The 16,712-nt window shown below is 50.6% G+C and overlaps 1 protein-coding gene and 1 pseudogene across 1 annotated transcript; both read right to left on the reverse strand.

Moving 5' to 3' along the window:
* Positions 1-359: 359 nt before the first annotated feature.
* On the reverse strand, positions 360-881 carry LOC138142145 (ARL14 effector protein-like pseudogene; annotated as a pseudogene).
* Positions 882-13,738: 12,857 nt separating this feature from the next.
* On the reverse strand, positions 13,739-15,137 carry LOC138142091 (collagen, type I, alpha 1b-like). The gene is made up of 2 exons (XM_069063017.1): positions 14,504-15,137; positions 13,739-13,886 (listed from the first exon to the last, which is right to left on the reverse strand). The coding sequence occupies exons 1-2, from the start codon at positions 15,085-15,087 to the stop codon at positions 13,880-13,882; spliced, it is 591 nt and encodes a 196-aa protein (XP_068919118.1). The 5' UTR covers positions 15,088-15,137; the 3' UTR covers positions 13,739-13,879.
* Between the last annotated feature and the right edge of the window lie 1,575 nt (positions 15,138-16,712).

Consider the following 16,712-nt stretch of genomic DNA (forward strand, 5'->3'; position numbering starts at 1 on the left):
TGCTACAGAAAAGGAACAGGCAGGCTGGGTTTGGTTGTTTGTGTGTTGGCCTTCAGGAGAGCTAATTGCAACAAGAAAGAGAGGCAGCCCCTGGCTTTAGAAACTGGACTGGCTCCAGGAGCATGAGAGCTAAGGAAGGCCTTATTGTCCTTCCTGTGCACAAAAGCTGTAAAATGATGGAAGATGAGTTTTGTGGGAGGCAGGGGGCAGTTGTGGGTGCCTAGCACTGGAAGGCTCACTGCTCACTAGGGCCAGGTCAGCTCTTTGCCCAGTTTTGCCCTACAGGTCACTAAGAAAGCAGCCACTTGGGCCCTCCAAAGAGAAGGGAGGCAAGTGGATCCCGTGGGTGGCAGGCTGCCCTAGTCGGGATAGGCAAATGGAAATGTGTTGAACATGTCTTCAGATTCGTCTTTGGTCTTCTTACTGACCCAGCGCCGGTTACAGCGACACTTGATCCCACATTTCTTGGAATTGCATTTGGGGCATGGGTAGAAGCAGCCAGGGCACTCTTCATCAAGGCAGTCGCACAGGTCTACACCACTACTAAGCAGCCTGCCTTTCTCATCATATTTACGCCTGTCTCTCCTACCTCTGCTCTTCCCTCTAGATGACTCAGGCCCCTGGGCAGCAGGGGAGATAGGGCCCCCACCAGCTGCCTCAGCTCCCTTTTCCTCCTTGGAATCAGGTTTGGCCTCTGCTCCCTGGGGGGCACTCTTGCGAATATTTAAGGCTATTAACTGCTGTACCACTGTTTGTATTTGCTTCTCTTCCATCTGACTAAGTGCTGAGGGAGGCCTATCCCCTGAAGCAGCTTCCTTTTCATTGGCAGTGGCCTTCTTCCCTCTGCCTTTGGCACTGTTGCGCTTGTCCTTGGCACTCATCCTGGCAGATCCTCCACTTGGGCCTTCCTATCTGAAGGTCTGCTCTAAGCGGCTCCACCTGGACATTGGGGATAAGAGCACAAAACAGGGGGGAGATGTCTTGGAGCAGAAGCTGCTGCTGCTGTGAATGCTGGGTGCCAGCTCCAGAAAGCCAGGCCCCATGGCACCCGGCCAAAGCAGGCCCCCATGGAGTTGTTGCTGCTCAGGAGGAGGGCAGTGTGGCGCCACCTCCCCTGCCTCCCTCTGCTTTGCAAACTCCCCCGCCAAAGCTCTGGGAACCCACTCTGCAAATGCCCTCTTGGTTTGGGTCTACCCATCCTCCTGTTGTCCTGGCTCCCCAGTCTGGGTCATCCAGTCTCACAGCCCTGGGTGTTAGCAGCCAGTCCTCCCTCCTGCTCCTGAAGCCCATCCCAACCCTTGTCTGGCTCCTTGCCCTGGGACTTGAGCAGCCCAGCTCTGTGGCCTCCAAACTCCCCTCCATAGGTGGTCTTGGAGAAGGAGCTTGCCAGCCGGCCCTTCAGCCTCAGAGCTGGGCCTGCTTTCTCTGGGGCAAAGGAGGCAGGGAGGCTCACCAGGCTGTGGAACTGAGATCATCTCCTGAGCCCCAGGTCATTCTCTCGATTTTGTCAAAGACTCTGCTACCACAGTTCCCTTTCCTTCTTCTTCTCCACCCCATTCCCTGTCCTTATCTTTGGGAGGCTTCCACACTCCTCTTCAGACCTTTCTAAAGGTGGGAAGATGGAGCTCTTAGAAGGGATGCTTTGTGCTCTCTGGATGAACCAGAATGCACTGGGTCTGAGATCTCATCCAAGCCGTTCACCCAGACACAGGTCAGGGAAGTGAGGACTGAGTGGGCAGGGAGAGAGGGGGAGCAGCCAGGGTAGACTGCCAGGAGGCAGGGGAAAATAGGACCACAGCTTGAGAGGGGGCAAGGGGCAAGGGGCAAGGGAAGACTTTGTTGGAGCAGAAAGGAGACTCCAGGGATTTTTGTGCAAGCAGAAGGGAATGAACCAGAAAGAAGGCTGTGTACATATCTGTGAATGCAAACCTGCCTCTACAAGCATGGGCAGAAAATGAGAGGAGAGGGGCAGCTAGGGGGCACAGTGAATAGAGCACCTAGCCCTGGATTCAGGAGGACCTGAATTCAAATCCGGCCTCAGACACTTAACACTTACTAGGCATGTGAGCTTGGGCAAGTCACTTAACCCCAATTGCCCTGCCCTCCCCCAAAACCAAAAATTATAAAGAATGAGAGGAGAGCATCGCCCTGAGCCAAGCATTGGCCCTTCCACTGAGAAATCACTGGGGTTTCTGGAGTGGGAAGTTAAGGGTCAAGGACAGGGAGGGGGGTATCTCACCCCCAACTTACAGAGGCCAGTCAGGAGTCCCTGTGCTGCTGCTTCTTCCCTGCTGGGCTCACAGAAGGGGCGGCCACTTGATGTTCAGGCAATGATCCAGAAAGAGGCCTCTGGCTGGCAAGGGGTTTTCACCAGCACCTAGGCACCAAAGAGAATTCCGAGTAAGAGATGCAAAAGCAGGAGGGAAAACCTGGGAGCCAGTGAGTAGACTTGGGGGTGTGGGTGAGGTCTCCTGCAAGTTGGTACAGCTTTTCCTTCCGTATTCGAGCGGCCCCCTCCTTGTAGGCCCGGGCATCTCCCCCATTCACCCATATGCCAGAGATGGCCTTCCCTGGGGGCTGGATGTCTTTGCCTGCTCATCCCCTGGTTTCTAAACAGGAGGTCATGAAGGCAGCCACTCAGGGAGGCGGCAGAGGCAAGGAGGACAAGGAGGAATCTCTGCCAGGGGCGGCCGAATTTCTAATGATGGCCAGGTCCTGCCCTGGTTGGAAGGCCCTCTCCTCGATACCTGAGGGGGCCGTGGTGTGGCCTTTGGGGGAGGGGTTCATGCAGAAGACCCCCCCTATGCCCCAAGTCACCATCTGGCCTGCCACTTGAGCTATTTAACGCTTGTCTTCATGGGCTCTGGCATCATCCAGGCTCTTCATTAATTAGTAACTTCTTCATTTATGACTCCATGAAGCAGCAAGGCTCAGAACCCCCACCCCCTGCATCCACTATTAATTATTGGAGTATATGAACTGCATTACACTCCACCAGAGTGATTAACACAACATGCACTTGGACAGTACAAGAGAAGACACAAGGCAGCATCCCACGGAATGGCTGTGGCCTGTTCTAGAACATCAGAGTGAAGGCCACAGCCTACAGATCCCTTCAGGGCAGAACGTCCCTCCCCAATGAGGATCAGCCAGGGGGCTGGGCACTGTGTGTGTGTAAGTGTGTGTGTGCTTGTGTGTGTGTCTGTGTCTATGTGTGTGTTTGTGTGTGAGTATATGTTTGTCTATGTCTCTATGTGTATTTGTGTGAGCCTGTGTGTTTGCATGTGTCTGTGTGTATGTCTCTATCTCTATGTGTGTCTATATGTATATCTGTGTGTAAATGCATGTGTGTGAGTATATGTGTATGTCTGTGCCTCTGTGTTTGCATGTGTGTGCCTGTGTGTTTGCATGTGTGTCTATGTGTATGTCTGTGTGGGAGTATGTGTGTCTGTGTTTGCACGCATGTATGTCTATGTGTGTGTTTGTGTCTGTGTATGTATTTGTGTCTATGTCTCTCTGTGTGTATGCGCATGTGTCTGTGTATATGTCTGTGTGTGTTTGCATGTGTCTGTGTGAGTGTGTGTATCTGTGTATTTGTGTCTGTGTGTGTGTCCGTGTTTGTGTGTGTGTCCGTTCGCGCGTGTCTGTGTCCCTCTGTGTGTACGTGTTTGTGTGTCTGTGTGTGTATCTATGTGTCTGTGTCCTTTTCCATGTTTGTGTGTGTCTGTGAGGGAGTTTGTGTTTGTCTGTGTGCGTTTTTTGTGTGTATGTGCGTGTGTATGTATGTATATGTCTGTATGAGCATGTGTGTGTCTGCGTCTGTCCTTGTCTGTGTATCCATGTGTCTGTGTCCGTGTGTATGTCCATATTTGTGTGTCTGTGTGGGAGTTTGTGTGTGTATGTCTGTGTCTGTGTGTGTATGCGCGTGTGTGTCCGTGTATCTATGTGTCTGTCTGTGTGTCCATGTCCGTGTGTGTCCGTGTTTGTATGTGTGTGGGGGAGTGTGTGTCTGTGTATCTATGTGTGTGTGTTTTTGTGTATGTCTGTGTATCTATGTGTCCATGTTTGTGTGTGTGGGGGAGTGTGTGTTTCTCTGTATCTATGTGTGTGTGTCTGTGTGGGAGTTTGTGTGTGTCTGTCCGTGTCTGTGTGTCTATGTGGGAGTGTGTGTGTGTGTGTGTGTGAGTGTCTGGCCCAGATGTGGCCCGGCCCCCCCAGTAGGCCTCAGGGGACCCAGGAGCCTGTGAGAAGCCTCTAGCCCCTCCCCCACCACGCTAAGGCCCTTCCCCCACCACGCTAAGGCCCTTCCCACATCAAGTCAAGACCCCTCCCCCACTCCGCCCCCCAGAGGAGAGAGGGGGTGGAAAAGGGGGCCCTACCTCCTATGTCTGTCTGTGGGTCTCCCCTCCCCTTCCCACCCCCGTGGGGGCTCAAGAAACACCACCTCAGGGTGGTCTGGCGACGCTGGGCGCAATGGAAGCAGCCCGCTCTGCCCCCTAGCGAAAAAGGGAAGTAAGTGAGGGAAGCACAGGAAGGGGCTGAGAAGGGGGAGGGGCAGAGAGGCGAGAGGGGAGGGGCAGAGAGGGGGGAGGGGCAGAGAGGGGGGAGGGGCAGAGGGGAACCCACTGAGGGCGGGAGAGGGAAGCAGAGAGGGCCAGAAGTGCTGCTTTGCCCCCTAGGGATAGAGGGAGGCAGGTGAGGCACAGGCAGGGTCAGAGAGGGGGGAGGGAGGGGAGGGGCAGAAGGGCACCCAAGCGGGGCAGGGGAGCAGAGAGGGTCCTCTGGTGACGCAGGGTGCAATGGAAGCAGGTGAGGGAAGCACAGGCAGGGGCAGGGAGGGGAGAGGGCAGGGAGAGGGGAGGGGCAGACAGGGGACAGGGGAGGGGCAGAGAGAGGAGAGGGGAGGGGCAGAGAGGGGGGAAGGGCACCCTAGCAAGGGCAAGATGGAGTTAGGGCTGCAAGGGGCCTCAAAAGGTCGTCTAGGAAAGCTGCCACCTTTTACAGGGGAGGGGATTGAGGTGCAGGGAGGGGAAGGGACTTGCTCAAGGTCATGCAGAAGATCCTAGATCTGGTTCCCAAAGTGGGTGATGCCACCCCTTGGTCGGGTCCTGGAACAACCCAGGGGGTGGTCGTAGCCTAGGGTGCATTTGTGGGGCATTGAATAAAAATAAAGAGGCAGTGGAAGCATAAGGAAAGAGGAAAAATTTTGAAAAACCGTTCCTACATGTTTCATCTCTTATGTAACAGAGTTAAAGTCATTGTGATTACATTATTTTCCAAATAAACATCCAAAAAACATGCAAGTTATACCTGATCAGTGGTCAAGTCCACTGACAGGTCTTAACAAGCAAGTGTTGTAGGTGAGAGTGTTGCACATTGTGGGGGAGTCCAGCAAGCATCCAAAGGAACATGTGCATGTAATGACTTACAATATGCTACTATATAATTATATGATGCAATATTGTGCCATGAAAATTTCAATGCAGGAAAACCCCACACATTTACAATAAATTATTAAATTTATGCATCATTGTTTTGGAAAGATATTTTGTATTTTTTTTGAAATGACACAAATTCCGAAAGAAAATCGCTAAAGGTTAAAGAAAGTAGATTTCCAGGGGGGCACTAAGTAATTTTTTTGAAAAGGGGGCAGTAGACCAAATAAATTTGGGAACCTCTGATCAAGAACTTGACCAGATCTAATTATCATCTTTCAAACCTCTTCATTTTACAGAGGAGGAAAGTGATTTCTAGAGGTCAAATGGTGACCTTAAGTTTACCCAGGGAATTAAGCAAAGACAAAACTAGAATCCATTTTTAGTAATAAGAGAGACAGTGAGAGAGACAGAGATGGAGATAGACAGAGACAGAGAGAGAGACAGAGATAGAGAGAGGCAGAGACAGAGGGATAGAGACAGACAGAGACAAAAGGGAGAGAGTCAGAGGCACACACAAGGCCTGTTAGAGAATTGATGCGGCCTGCCTCCCCACTCCCCCAAACTGGGAATTCCCTTACAGTGGATACATGTAGCTGCAGCCTCAGTTGTGAGCCAGAGGTGAGGGCCACAGGGCTCATGCGCCCCTTTAAAAGAGACTGGATTGAGATAAAGAAGCCATGGTCTGTTTCGCACAGAAGCCACCTCCCCTGCCCAGTGGCACAGCCCCTAACTAGTTGATCTGGTCATCTATGTATTTATTAACAAGCTTTCCCTCAGTGCTGCCTGGGTGCCAGACACTGGACTAGGCAACTGGGACCCAGATACAGAAGGGAAACAGGACCTGACCCCAAGCCCCTTCTGTTCCCCCTTGGGGTGCTTCTGCAAAGAGAAAGAAATGCAAACATTCCTCGAGGCACTCCTCCTCTGGGGGAAGGAAACCAGGCTGCTCCGGGAGCCTCCTCCTGTCCAATTACCTAAAAGGTAACAAGGGTTCCACGGATACTTCCTCCACACAGGCCTGGGTTTTCAGCCCCTTTTTTTGCCCCCAACAGTTGAGTGACATTGGGCAGCACATTGAGCTTTCTGATTTAAGGAGCCTCAGTTTCCTCACCTTTCAAATGAGAGCCCTTGCCTAAAGTAGGCGCCCTTCTGTCTATAAAATGCCATGATCTATAAACATAATTTTACTCCTTTAAATGACAGAACTTTATCATTGTATCTTCTTTTCTGTAATCAATTAATTCTATCTCCTTTTCTAAAAGCAAACAGCAAGCCCTTCTGAAGCACCTACTATGTGCCAGATCCTGTGCTAAGCTCTGGTAATGCGGATGAAACAATCCTTTGTCACAAGGAGATGACATTCGAATAGGGATGAGAAATATAATACTAATAATATTTCCAGTATAACTACAAAGAGTATACATACAAACAGAGAGGATAGTTGGGGAAAGAGGGCACTCAAAAGTGGGAGGGGGGATAAGGAAAGGCTTCCTGCAGAAGATGCTGCTTGAGCTGCAGCTTCAAGGAAGACAAGGATTCTGTGAGGTGCAGGTGAGAAGAGAGGGCATTCCAGGCATGGGGAGAGCCAGTGCAAAGGCATGGAGGTGGGAGATGGGGTATTGAGAGTGAGGAACAGACAGGGAGCCAGTTTAGCTGGACCAAAGGGTACAGGAAGGGGAGGAATGTCCAATGAGGCTGAAGAGAAAGGTTGGGGCCAGGTTGGGAAGGGCTTTCAAAGCTAAACAGAGGAGTTTCTTTTTTAACCTAGAGGAAAGAAGTACATTTTGAATCACAGATAATTCAGCACTTGCCCAGGACTGAAAGTCTGCCTTTACAGAGATAGCATTCATTCTTGAGGGCTTCTCACTACTCACACTTTATTTGGGTGACAAGCCCACCAAGGGTTTGCTGTGGGAACATCAGAATTTGAATCATGCCTGGCTTACTGAAGAACACATAAAGAACCCTTTGGTACCTTGCAAGTACTAAGGCTGAGAATACATTGAGCATAGGATGGGTTTTATTTAACCCAACAGAAAGCACAGAAGACTCACGTCTTAACCTGTAACCAGTCAAAACTCTTCTTCCCTCTCTGGTGATTCTCTGGCATTTTTCAGGGACCTACGTGGCCCTATGGGAAGCCAGGTGGTGTTGTAGTAGATAGAGCCTTGAGCCTGGGGTTAGGAAGAGACATCTTCCCGAGTTCAAATCCAGTCTCAGGCACTTACTGGTAGTGTGACCCTGGTCAAGTCCCTTCACCCCGGTTGCCTTAGTTTCCTCATCTGTCAAATGAGCTGGAGAAGAAAATGGCAAACAGCTTGGCAGAGAAAACCCCAAATGGGCTCACAGAGAGTCAGATATGACTGAAACGACTCCACAACAAATATGGTCCTACAGACAACCAAATCCCCTGTACTCCACCTTCCATCTTCTAGGTCTTCCGCTATCCTCCAATGAGTATAGATGTATCCAGGATTCTGCTGATAAATATTTAACAACCAGCTCTTGGGGTGGAGTGGAGGCAAATGTGCACAGAACACAGTTTCAAGTTCAGCCTGCATTACTAACCAGTTTTTCTTCACTCTCTTTGGTCTAGACCGTGAACAAAACAATCAATAGTGCCCTGGTTTGTAGTGTTTGCCAATTTCCAGGGTATCAATATTCACAATGAAAATTTAAAATCTGCTCCAGCACACCCCTGGATATATCTCCACAGTAATGGTGCCAAATTGGACCAGGATTTCTATAAAGGGCTGTAATGAGTAAAGACTTTATTGATATATAATTAACCCCAAGATGCTCAGAGTCCAGGAACATGGGACACCAGTTCAGTTGATGGCCACAGGAGGTTAACCTATTGACAAGGTGCTTCCTTCTTGTCACCCTGAGGCTATGACCAACGCATTTGATTCAGTGGTTCCTCTGTCTGGGCACGCCTGGAGATTTCAAATCAAAAGTCCTTTAAATGAGATTTTTAACCTGAATTCAGCCAAATGTGTTTGTGATGTATATACCTTATAGACAGGCATTAGTTGGGTATTTCTTAAATCAAAGATTACCTAAAGTTGGGTCTACTGGAAATGCCCTAGACACTGACTGCTTCCTTGACCTTGCTACCCTCCCACATCTCTCTTCCCTTTCATTTGTCAACTTTTCCAAAAGGTTGGCTTCCCTCGATGCTTCCATTTGCTCACCCCCCGTACCCCATTCTCCCCTTGGTTCTTCCCTTCAAGCTCTACTGAAACTGCTCTCTCTGAGGTCACTGATGACCTTCTAATTACCAAAGCTAATGGCCCCATCTTTCAAAGAAATAATCCACTGAATTAGTTCTTTTTGCTTTTATATCACCAACACTGCTCCCAATGTCTCTGCCCCTCTGGCATCCCAGATAACCAATCCATAACAAGTAATATTTCAAAAGAAAAAAGTAAAAAGCAGAAGAGACTGTTAAAAATCAGGAAAACGGATGCATATGCTCTCTTCTTTTTTTGTTATTGTTTTTTGGGGGGTTTTTGTAGGGCAATTGGGGTTAAATGACTTGCCCGAGGTCACACGGCTAGTTTTGTGTTAAGTGTCTGAGGCCACATTTGAACTCAGGTCCTCCTGACTCCAGGGCTGGAGCTCTATTCGCTGTGCCACCTAGCCGCCCCCTTTTTTGTTGTTGTTTTTGGGGGTTTTTTATCTTGTCTCTTCTTTTTTTGAAAAAAATGTGTTTTACTGAAAGCCTAATACTGAAGACAATCTCCTAAACTTGGTTCATAATAATTTACAGTTAAATTAATTTATTTCAATGAACAAAACATAATCTCCTCCCTATCCATGACTACCTGTCAACATAGCTCCCCTCCTGCCCCACAATCCCTGAAAATATCTCCCATCAGAAGAAACAGGTAAACACTTTGGCCACATCTGGGAAGCCACATGTGGCTCAGAATCGTTCCCTGCCCTAGTCACAGTTCTGGGGTCTTTCAGAGGTACTTCTCTCCAGTGATCAGTATTGTGTTAAGTTGTCACACTGTTCCCCTACTTCTCCTCACTTCCCTCTGAGTCAGGTTATAGACAGATCTCCATATTTTTCTGAATCCCTCTAAAATGCTCATTTCCTCAGTCCTCATGCTCTGTGACCCCTCAGCAGCACTGGACACCCCTGACCATCTCTTCCCCCTGCCCTTGGCCTTTTAGACACCACCTTCTCCTGGTTCTCATCCTACCACTGCCCAACTGATGCTTCTTGGTTACTTTGTAGGGCTAACCATCCTCTTCAGACCGCTTAAGATGCTGCCTCTAGCTTTCCTCCATCCACACCTCCATCAACATTGACCCTTTAGAATCTTCCCCACTCCCCTACCTTCACCTAGCACCTCCCCATGGATGAGCTCTCTGCAGAGCTCCAGCCCCACACACCCAGCGGTTTTCAGGACATCACCACATAGGCACGTCACTGAGCACACAAAGCCAGCCCAGCATCCTTCCCATAAAGCACCTGCATCTTCTGACTTCACTATTATTTCCAATGTCCCCTGTTCAAATCCTTAACAAGCTCCTTTCTCCCTCACTTCTCACATCCCCTTCATTTACCAAATCTGACTGATTCCAGCTCCCTGGGATAGACATCTTGCATGTCTCCTCCTCTCTATGCTTGCTGTGACTGTGTATCTTCTCACTGGACTCCCCCTGGAGTACTGCAATAGCCTCCTCTCTCTCCTCCATCCAATGCATCTTCATGCCAGTGCCAGACTCATCTCCCTTGTTCACACATCTGGTGGTGGCTTTGTTCTGCTCAAAAACTTTCCATGGCTCCCTAATGCCAATTGAGTCCAAGAAGCTGCAACTCCTTTCCTGGCATTCAAAGCCCTCTGCAATCTGGCACTCCCTTATTTGTCCTTCCTTATGTCAGGCCCCCACCAAGCTAGCCTAGGCTCCAGCCAATCTGGACTCCTCTCTTTTCTTGGACCTCCCTTGCCCTTTCTCACCTCCTCTGTGCCTTTGCTCACAACATTCTCCATGCCTGGACTCCCCTCCCCTGCACTGCCCTCTCCTCCCTTCACCTGTCCAATTCCTACCACCCTATAAAGGCCCATTCAAACCTTACCTCTTCCACGCTGATCTCCCCACTCCCCCAAATGGAAAAAGCTGCTTTGCCTGTAACCCTCACCCAGCTCTTTTCATATCTGTGTCTGTAGTCCACTAACCAGGTACCATTTTAAATATGCTAGTTATCTCCGGGTCTTACCCTATGAAAGTCGGCCTCGTGGTGGCAAGCCTGATTGCAGTGTCAGAGGGATCCCAAGACCTCCCAAGGTATCCCACCTGAATGCCAGCTTCCTGCTTTGTTGGAAGGCTTCAGCATCCATGGTGTGGGCGAGTTTGCCAGTGTGGGTGAAAGTGATTCATAGGAATGATTTCAGTGAATCTTCTACCTTGATGAGGTCCGTGCCGGGAGCAAATGATGGTGGCTTGTGGCTTCTCCTTCTCTGGTGTGAGACGCAAGACTGGGGCTCTGAGCAGGGGAGACACTTCTGTTTGTGTGTGGTCTCATCACCAGAGTAAATGAGCACAATGCCAAAAGAACCAGAGGTTCTTTCCCACTGAGAGTCTTCACTGGGGCAGGGCCTTTAGCCATGGCCTGGTCCTGAATGAGGACCCCAAGGCCCAGCTGCCAAAGACAGGGGGCCATGGAGGCCCAAGTGACTGGGGGGGGCCTGGGGCAGGTCACATGACCTCTTAGGGACCCAGGCGGCTCCCTGAGGCTATACCTGGAAGAGTAACAGGCCAGGGATGTGTGTGGGAAATCCCCATGGAGTGGTGGTCTTCAAAATACCTTCAGTCTATTGTGGGGGACACAAGTCACTCAGCAATCCTTTTGTGGCATGATCGAATGAGTGCAACCAGTATAGAACAGAAAGGCAGAGGGGCTTCAGAGGAAGGGAGGGATCAGCTGAGCAAGGTCAATCCGATGATCATGTGGTCACCTACCAGGGGGGTATGTGCAGGTCACTGGCCTGCTGGAGGGCAAGGAGAGCAAGAGAAATGAAGCACAGTCCCTGTCCCCAAAGGGCCTCCTGATACCCTGGGGGTCATGTGGGGTGGGCATTAAGACATATATATATATATATATATGTTTAAATATGCATGTATATATAAAATAAAAATCAGATATCTTACAAGTCCAGGATAACACTCTCTCTCCATGTAGCAGATGGACCTTGTGAGTGGTAGTAAAGAGAAAGAGAGATACAGAGACAGAGACATGAGAAATGAGGCACAGTCCCTTGGTGGGGGGGGGGGGGCGGAGTTGGATAGCTACCAGGCTCATTGTCTCAGGGTGAGGCATGCAGTTAGGGAAGTAAGAATTGTGAAGACAGAGTCCTAGCTGTCTCCAACCCAGTCAGGAGTGACCAAGAAGCTGGGGATGCCAAAGCTGATGAGAAGCTTCTCCATCTGGCAACCATTATGGTTATCTCCTTGTGTTGCTGACTCTGCCTTCCCCTCTGATTTCCTCCCTCAGGCAGCCTTTTAACTGTCCAACATTCACTTGGATGAAAGAAAATGCACCCATAATAAAGACTGATTGCTAATTAATTATTAGTGGCTTGTCTGGCTTTGCTGAAGGCCTCCAAGTCACATCAATGGACTGGGATGGCTGGGTACCAGAAGGGATCAGAGAGATCAGAGGAGCTCCCCTTTCTCTTGTAGTTCTACAGCCTTCATGGAAGGTCCATATTGGCATGGCTGCTGCTCCCTCTCTTTCCAAAAATCACAGAACTGAAAGGGACAGCCATCCAGCCCACCCCAGCCCCAGAGGAGGATAACATGCCTGCTAAGTGGCCATCTAGCCCCTGTGTGGGGAGAAGTGTCACTGTCTCATTAAATGAACCCTGTGTGTGTGATGGAGCGGTTTTGAGAAAGCTGTTTTTCAATAAAAGATAATCACTTGTATGTTAGGATCTAGAAGACAACATGTTTATGTTCAATTGGCAAGAGTATGCAGTATAAGACGGGCCACCAAAGAAAGAAAAACTGCAATAAACACAATACTTTACTGATAGGCAGGTCATTAGGTGACGAACAACCACTCCATTGATGTATGCAGTAAGCAAATGAGCGCACGCCTGGACAGCAGGAGGTGAAGGCCCTGCAGGCCCCAGTCAGTAGCCTGCTCCCAGGGCCAATCTGGGACACACTCCTGCTTCCCCCACACTTGAGCCCTGAGCAGCCAGTGTTTGCCTGTGGGCAGTGTGGAGTGAGGCAGACTTACTGGGCCCCCATTTCGGAGGGAGACACGTGGCCTCTGTCTGGGCAGAAGGCACCTTGCCACGAACACCAGTAGAAAAGATACTTACTGCGACTTCTAGGAAGCAGGTTGCTGGTTCCTCCTGTGATGTGGCTGTTCATGTTGTTTGCTCTATTTCACTAATAAAGCTGGATTGCATGTGTGGGGAGGTTTAAGTGTTTAGTAATTGAGGAAAGAGTCGAAGTAGTGTCTCTGCCTTCAAGGTAAATTGGTTATAACCATGAATAATCATGTGGACTACTCTGCTTGAAGACCTCCAGTGTGCAGGAACTCCCCAGTGCCTGGGACAGCCCTTTCCTTTCCACTCCCATTGAGGCCAAATTCCCCCTGCAATTTCCAGCCACCCTGCCTGCTTCTGACCCTCTGGGGTCCTCTCCCACATGCCACCCTCCAATGAGGGCTGCCCGCCCTCTCCTTAAAAAGGGTGAGCAGGTCCCACTGCTTGCCCAGGTCTTCCCTTCTCCAGGCTCACTGTCCCCATCTTCCCAAGACAGGGCTAGAGACTTTTCCCCACCCTGTTTAGCTCCTGTGTGGAATCTGGCCAGCTCATCAATCCCCCTCCCTTCTCTGTCCCTCTTCTGTGTACCTATGGATCTTTGCTGTTCCCCTTCCTCTTCCCTCACCCCCACCCCATTCTGAGTGTGCCTGCCTGTGTGCCTGCATATGTGTGTGTGTGTGTGTTGCCCTGGGGGAGGAGGTGAGAGCCTAGCAGTCTCTAACACAGGTTCTGGGGAATAACCAGAGAGGTGCAGCTGGGCATGCTGGGCCAGAGGAGAGGCCTCTCCAGAGGACCACAGCTGGAGTGCCCGTGTCCATCTGCCGGGTGCCTGTGTGGGCTCAAAGGCAACTCCTTGAGGGCAGAGACTGCTTGAGCTTTGCCCTTGGGTCCCCAGTGTTTAGCACAGTGCCTGGCACAGAGAAGATGCACCCTCCCTGCCTGTTGTTCTGAAATGAAAGTGACGATAAATTAACTTCACAAACTTTTTTTATTCTTTTTTATCTGCTATCACTTTAACAATATATATTCTTCTGTTGTGGAATCTCATAACTATTTTAAATATATATGTGTATATATATATATTTTTTTCCACTTTGTAAACTTCAGAAGAGAGACTCTGAAGAGACTCCCAGGAGAATCCAGACTCCTTTAATACCTGCAACAAGATGAGAGCAAAAATCCAGTTAGGCAAGTGGCAGTTATCAGAATGACCAACTCTAGAACCATAGAACCACAAAGAAAACAACACAGACACAAGATACAACAGACACCTACATGACCACCTCGACATGACAACAAATACAATGACAAATGGGAGAAGGAATATTTTGTCTCTGTTCTTTTTCATCTAGCACTAACTGAAGCAGGACAGAGAAAAATTCTGGCCTGACTTTAGGGACACCTGGGGCAGGAAGGGGGGCAGGGCAGGAAGGATATTCCACCTTCTGTGGAAGACAATTCTCAAGTTCCAAAACATCAGCATTAGGAGAGACTTCAGGAGGAAATCTCCAGCAAGATGGCCACCTGGGGTCCCCTTAGCATGGAAGGCCTTTTGTTTCTGACCTGCATTTTTACCTGCATCTGGGCTCAAAGTAAAGGCATTTGGGAGAAGAGGGTGGGGAAGCTCCAGGGGCTCACGGCAGTGCTGCTGGGGAGCAGCAGGAGTCAGGATTTGCCACCCCAGGCAGGGAAGCTCAGGCAGGAAGAGACACAGAGACACACAGAGAGACACACACAGAGAGACACACAGCCATGTGAGGTTCGGGCCCTTACTTAGCATGGGGAAATGGGAAGGTGCTGACCACTTCTCCACCCTCGTTGGCAATGGCCTCGTAAATCCACTTCCGGTTGCGGCGGCAGGTGGGCCCACACTTGGTGGACTGGCACTCGGGACATGGGTAGAAGCAGCCTAGGCAATCTTGGTCCAGGCAGTCGCAGAGGTCTTCTCCATTCAGATTCAGCCTGCCTTTATGGTCGTACTTCCTCATGCCTTTCTTGCCACGTGGGAGCTTCACAGGCAGTTGAGCTGAGTGGGGGCCAGCTTGGTCATAGGGCCCGGCTTGGCCGGCAGGGCCCCGGGGGCAAGCTCGGCCGGGGGGACCAGCTCGGCCGCGGGGACCAGCTTGGCCGCGGGGACCAGCTCGGCAGCTGAGGCCGGTACGGCCCCGGGGTCCTGCTGCAGCCTTGCCTTTGCTTTCTACCTTCCTGGCACGTGGGTTCTTCTGGACTCCTGCCTTCTTCTTGGCCTCATCACTCATCTGATGCTCCTCTTTGGCCTCCTGCTTCTTCATGAGGCGAGCTGATTTCCTCACAGCCACATCCTCCTTTTTCTTAGACTCTTTAGAAAGGGTAATCATTTTCGGTCACTGGAAGGCAGCTGCTCGTGCTGCCTCGAGCGCTCTTGGAAGGAGCTGGGAAGGACAGTAGGCACACAGGGTCACTAGAAGCCAGCGTATGTACACTGGTGCGGAGGGACATTGGATTCAGGGACCGAGAAAGCGCATGGGCCGAGGCCACTGGTTGGGCATGGAGCCTCGGCCAGGCCTCCAGAAACAGGGGGCTTCTTGAGCAACTCCCCAAAGGAGGGAGAAGGAGGAGGGTGGAAACCAGACTGAGGAGGTCACCTGAAAGGAGGAGCCATGCCTGCCTTAGGCCACATCTCCTCTCTCTCCTTTGCTTGTTCTTTCCCTCCTCCCCAATTCTCATTCCCCTACCTGGCTGCAGTTCTGTATCAAAGCAGATGACACTAAGGCCCTAAACGGGGTCCCCTGTCCTCTGCACAAATCTCCTCTTGGTTTCAGTCTGTCTACCCACCTGCTGCCTTGGCTCCCCAGTTTGGGCCACCCATTCTCTCAGCCCTAGGTGGAAAGGCCAGCCTGCTGCTCCTTCCTCCTCCCTCTCCTCCTCCACCTCCTCTTCCTCTGCCTTCACCTTACTCCTAGGCCATCACCTGGCCCATTGCCACTGCTCTTCTGAAAGCCCAGCTCTGTGGCATACAAACTCCCCTCCATCCTTGACCATTTCAAGCAACATTTCTTCCACCCCATTCACTGTAAGGGAAACCTTAGCCATCAGAGCTGTGTGGGGGTAACCATGCTTTCTCTGGGGCAAGGCGGGAGGAGGTGGGTAGAAAGCCTACCCTGGGAGACCTCCCCTCCCCAAGCCCCCCAGCTTCTCTCCTGTTGAAAGCAGAGCCACTGGGCTGGACAGGGGCAGAGGGGCTCCAGTGGATGAAGCTGCTCAGCTGCCACCACCAAGGGGGCAGGCCAGAAAGGACCTGGTTTCCTAGAATAAAGGCCAAAGGAGATGAAGAGGCAGTTTTCAGAGGAAGCAAGGGCAGCTATCCAGGCAGGTTGGATTAGGGGCTGGAGCTGTCATCTCCTTGCCTTAGGGAGCTCCCAGGGGAGAAAACTCCCCTAACTCCTCCCTCTGGAGCCTGACTCTTTCTCTGCACTTTAGAGACTTAGAGATTGGCTTACTGGCCCCTGAGGCAGGGGAAGCCCAAACCTGATTCAAATGGAATTGGGAAATGCAGAGCAGAATAAACAATAGACTAAAGGTAGGTGATGCTCATTTGTGCTTTTCTAAGTCAATTTGACCTGCAGGGAACCCTTTCCATTGGAGGTTGAGGCCCCTGGCCTCAGGGCCTCCCAAGAACTGGTAGCTTGCCCAAGGCTTGACCAGCCAAGATGTGGATTGGAGCTTTGAGACTAGAATGACTAGTTATAAGGGAGGGCTTGTACTCAGGGATGGGGGGAGGAAGGGGGTGATAACAAATGGGGGAAATGGTCTATTTCTTCACTGAAATTCACTTAAGTACATGTGGTCAGACAGCAGGTCTAGATAGTGTGTTTGATCCAACAGGTTTGTACAAGCTGGTGCTGCCATTAGGGGAGTGAAGGGGTGGGGGGATGGTGGGCATCAGGTGACAAAAAAGAGCAAGTTTCATTTAAATGGCCAGCTGGGGAAAGAAAAGGCCCAG

Source organism: Petaurus breviceps, unplaced genomic scaffold (assembly GCF_028583685.1).
Source record: "Petaurus breviceps papuanus isolate PSGF00001 unplaced genomic scaffold, PetGlider_PUasm1.0 90535, whole genome shotgun sequence".
NCBI classification, from domain to species: Eukaryota; Metazoa; Chordata; class Mammalia; order Diprotodontia; family Petauridae; genus Petaurus; species Petaurus breviceps.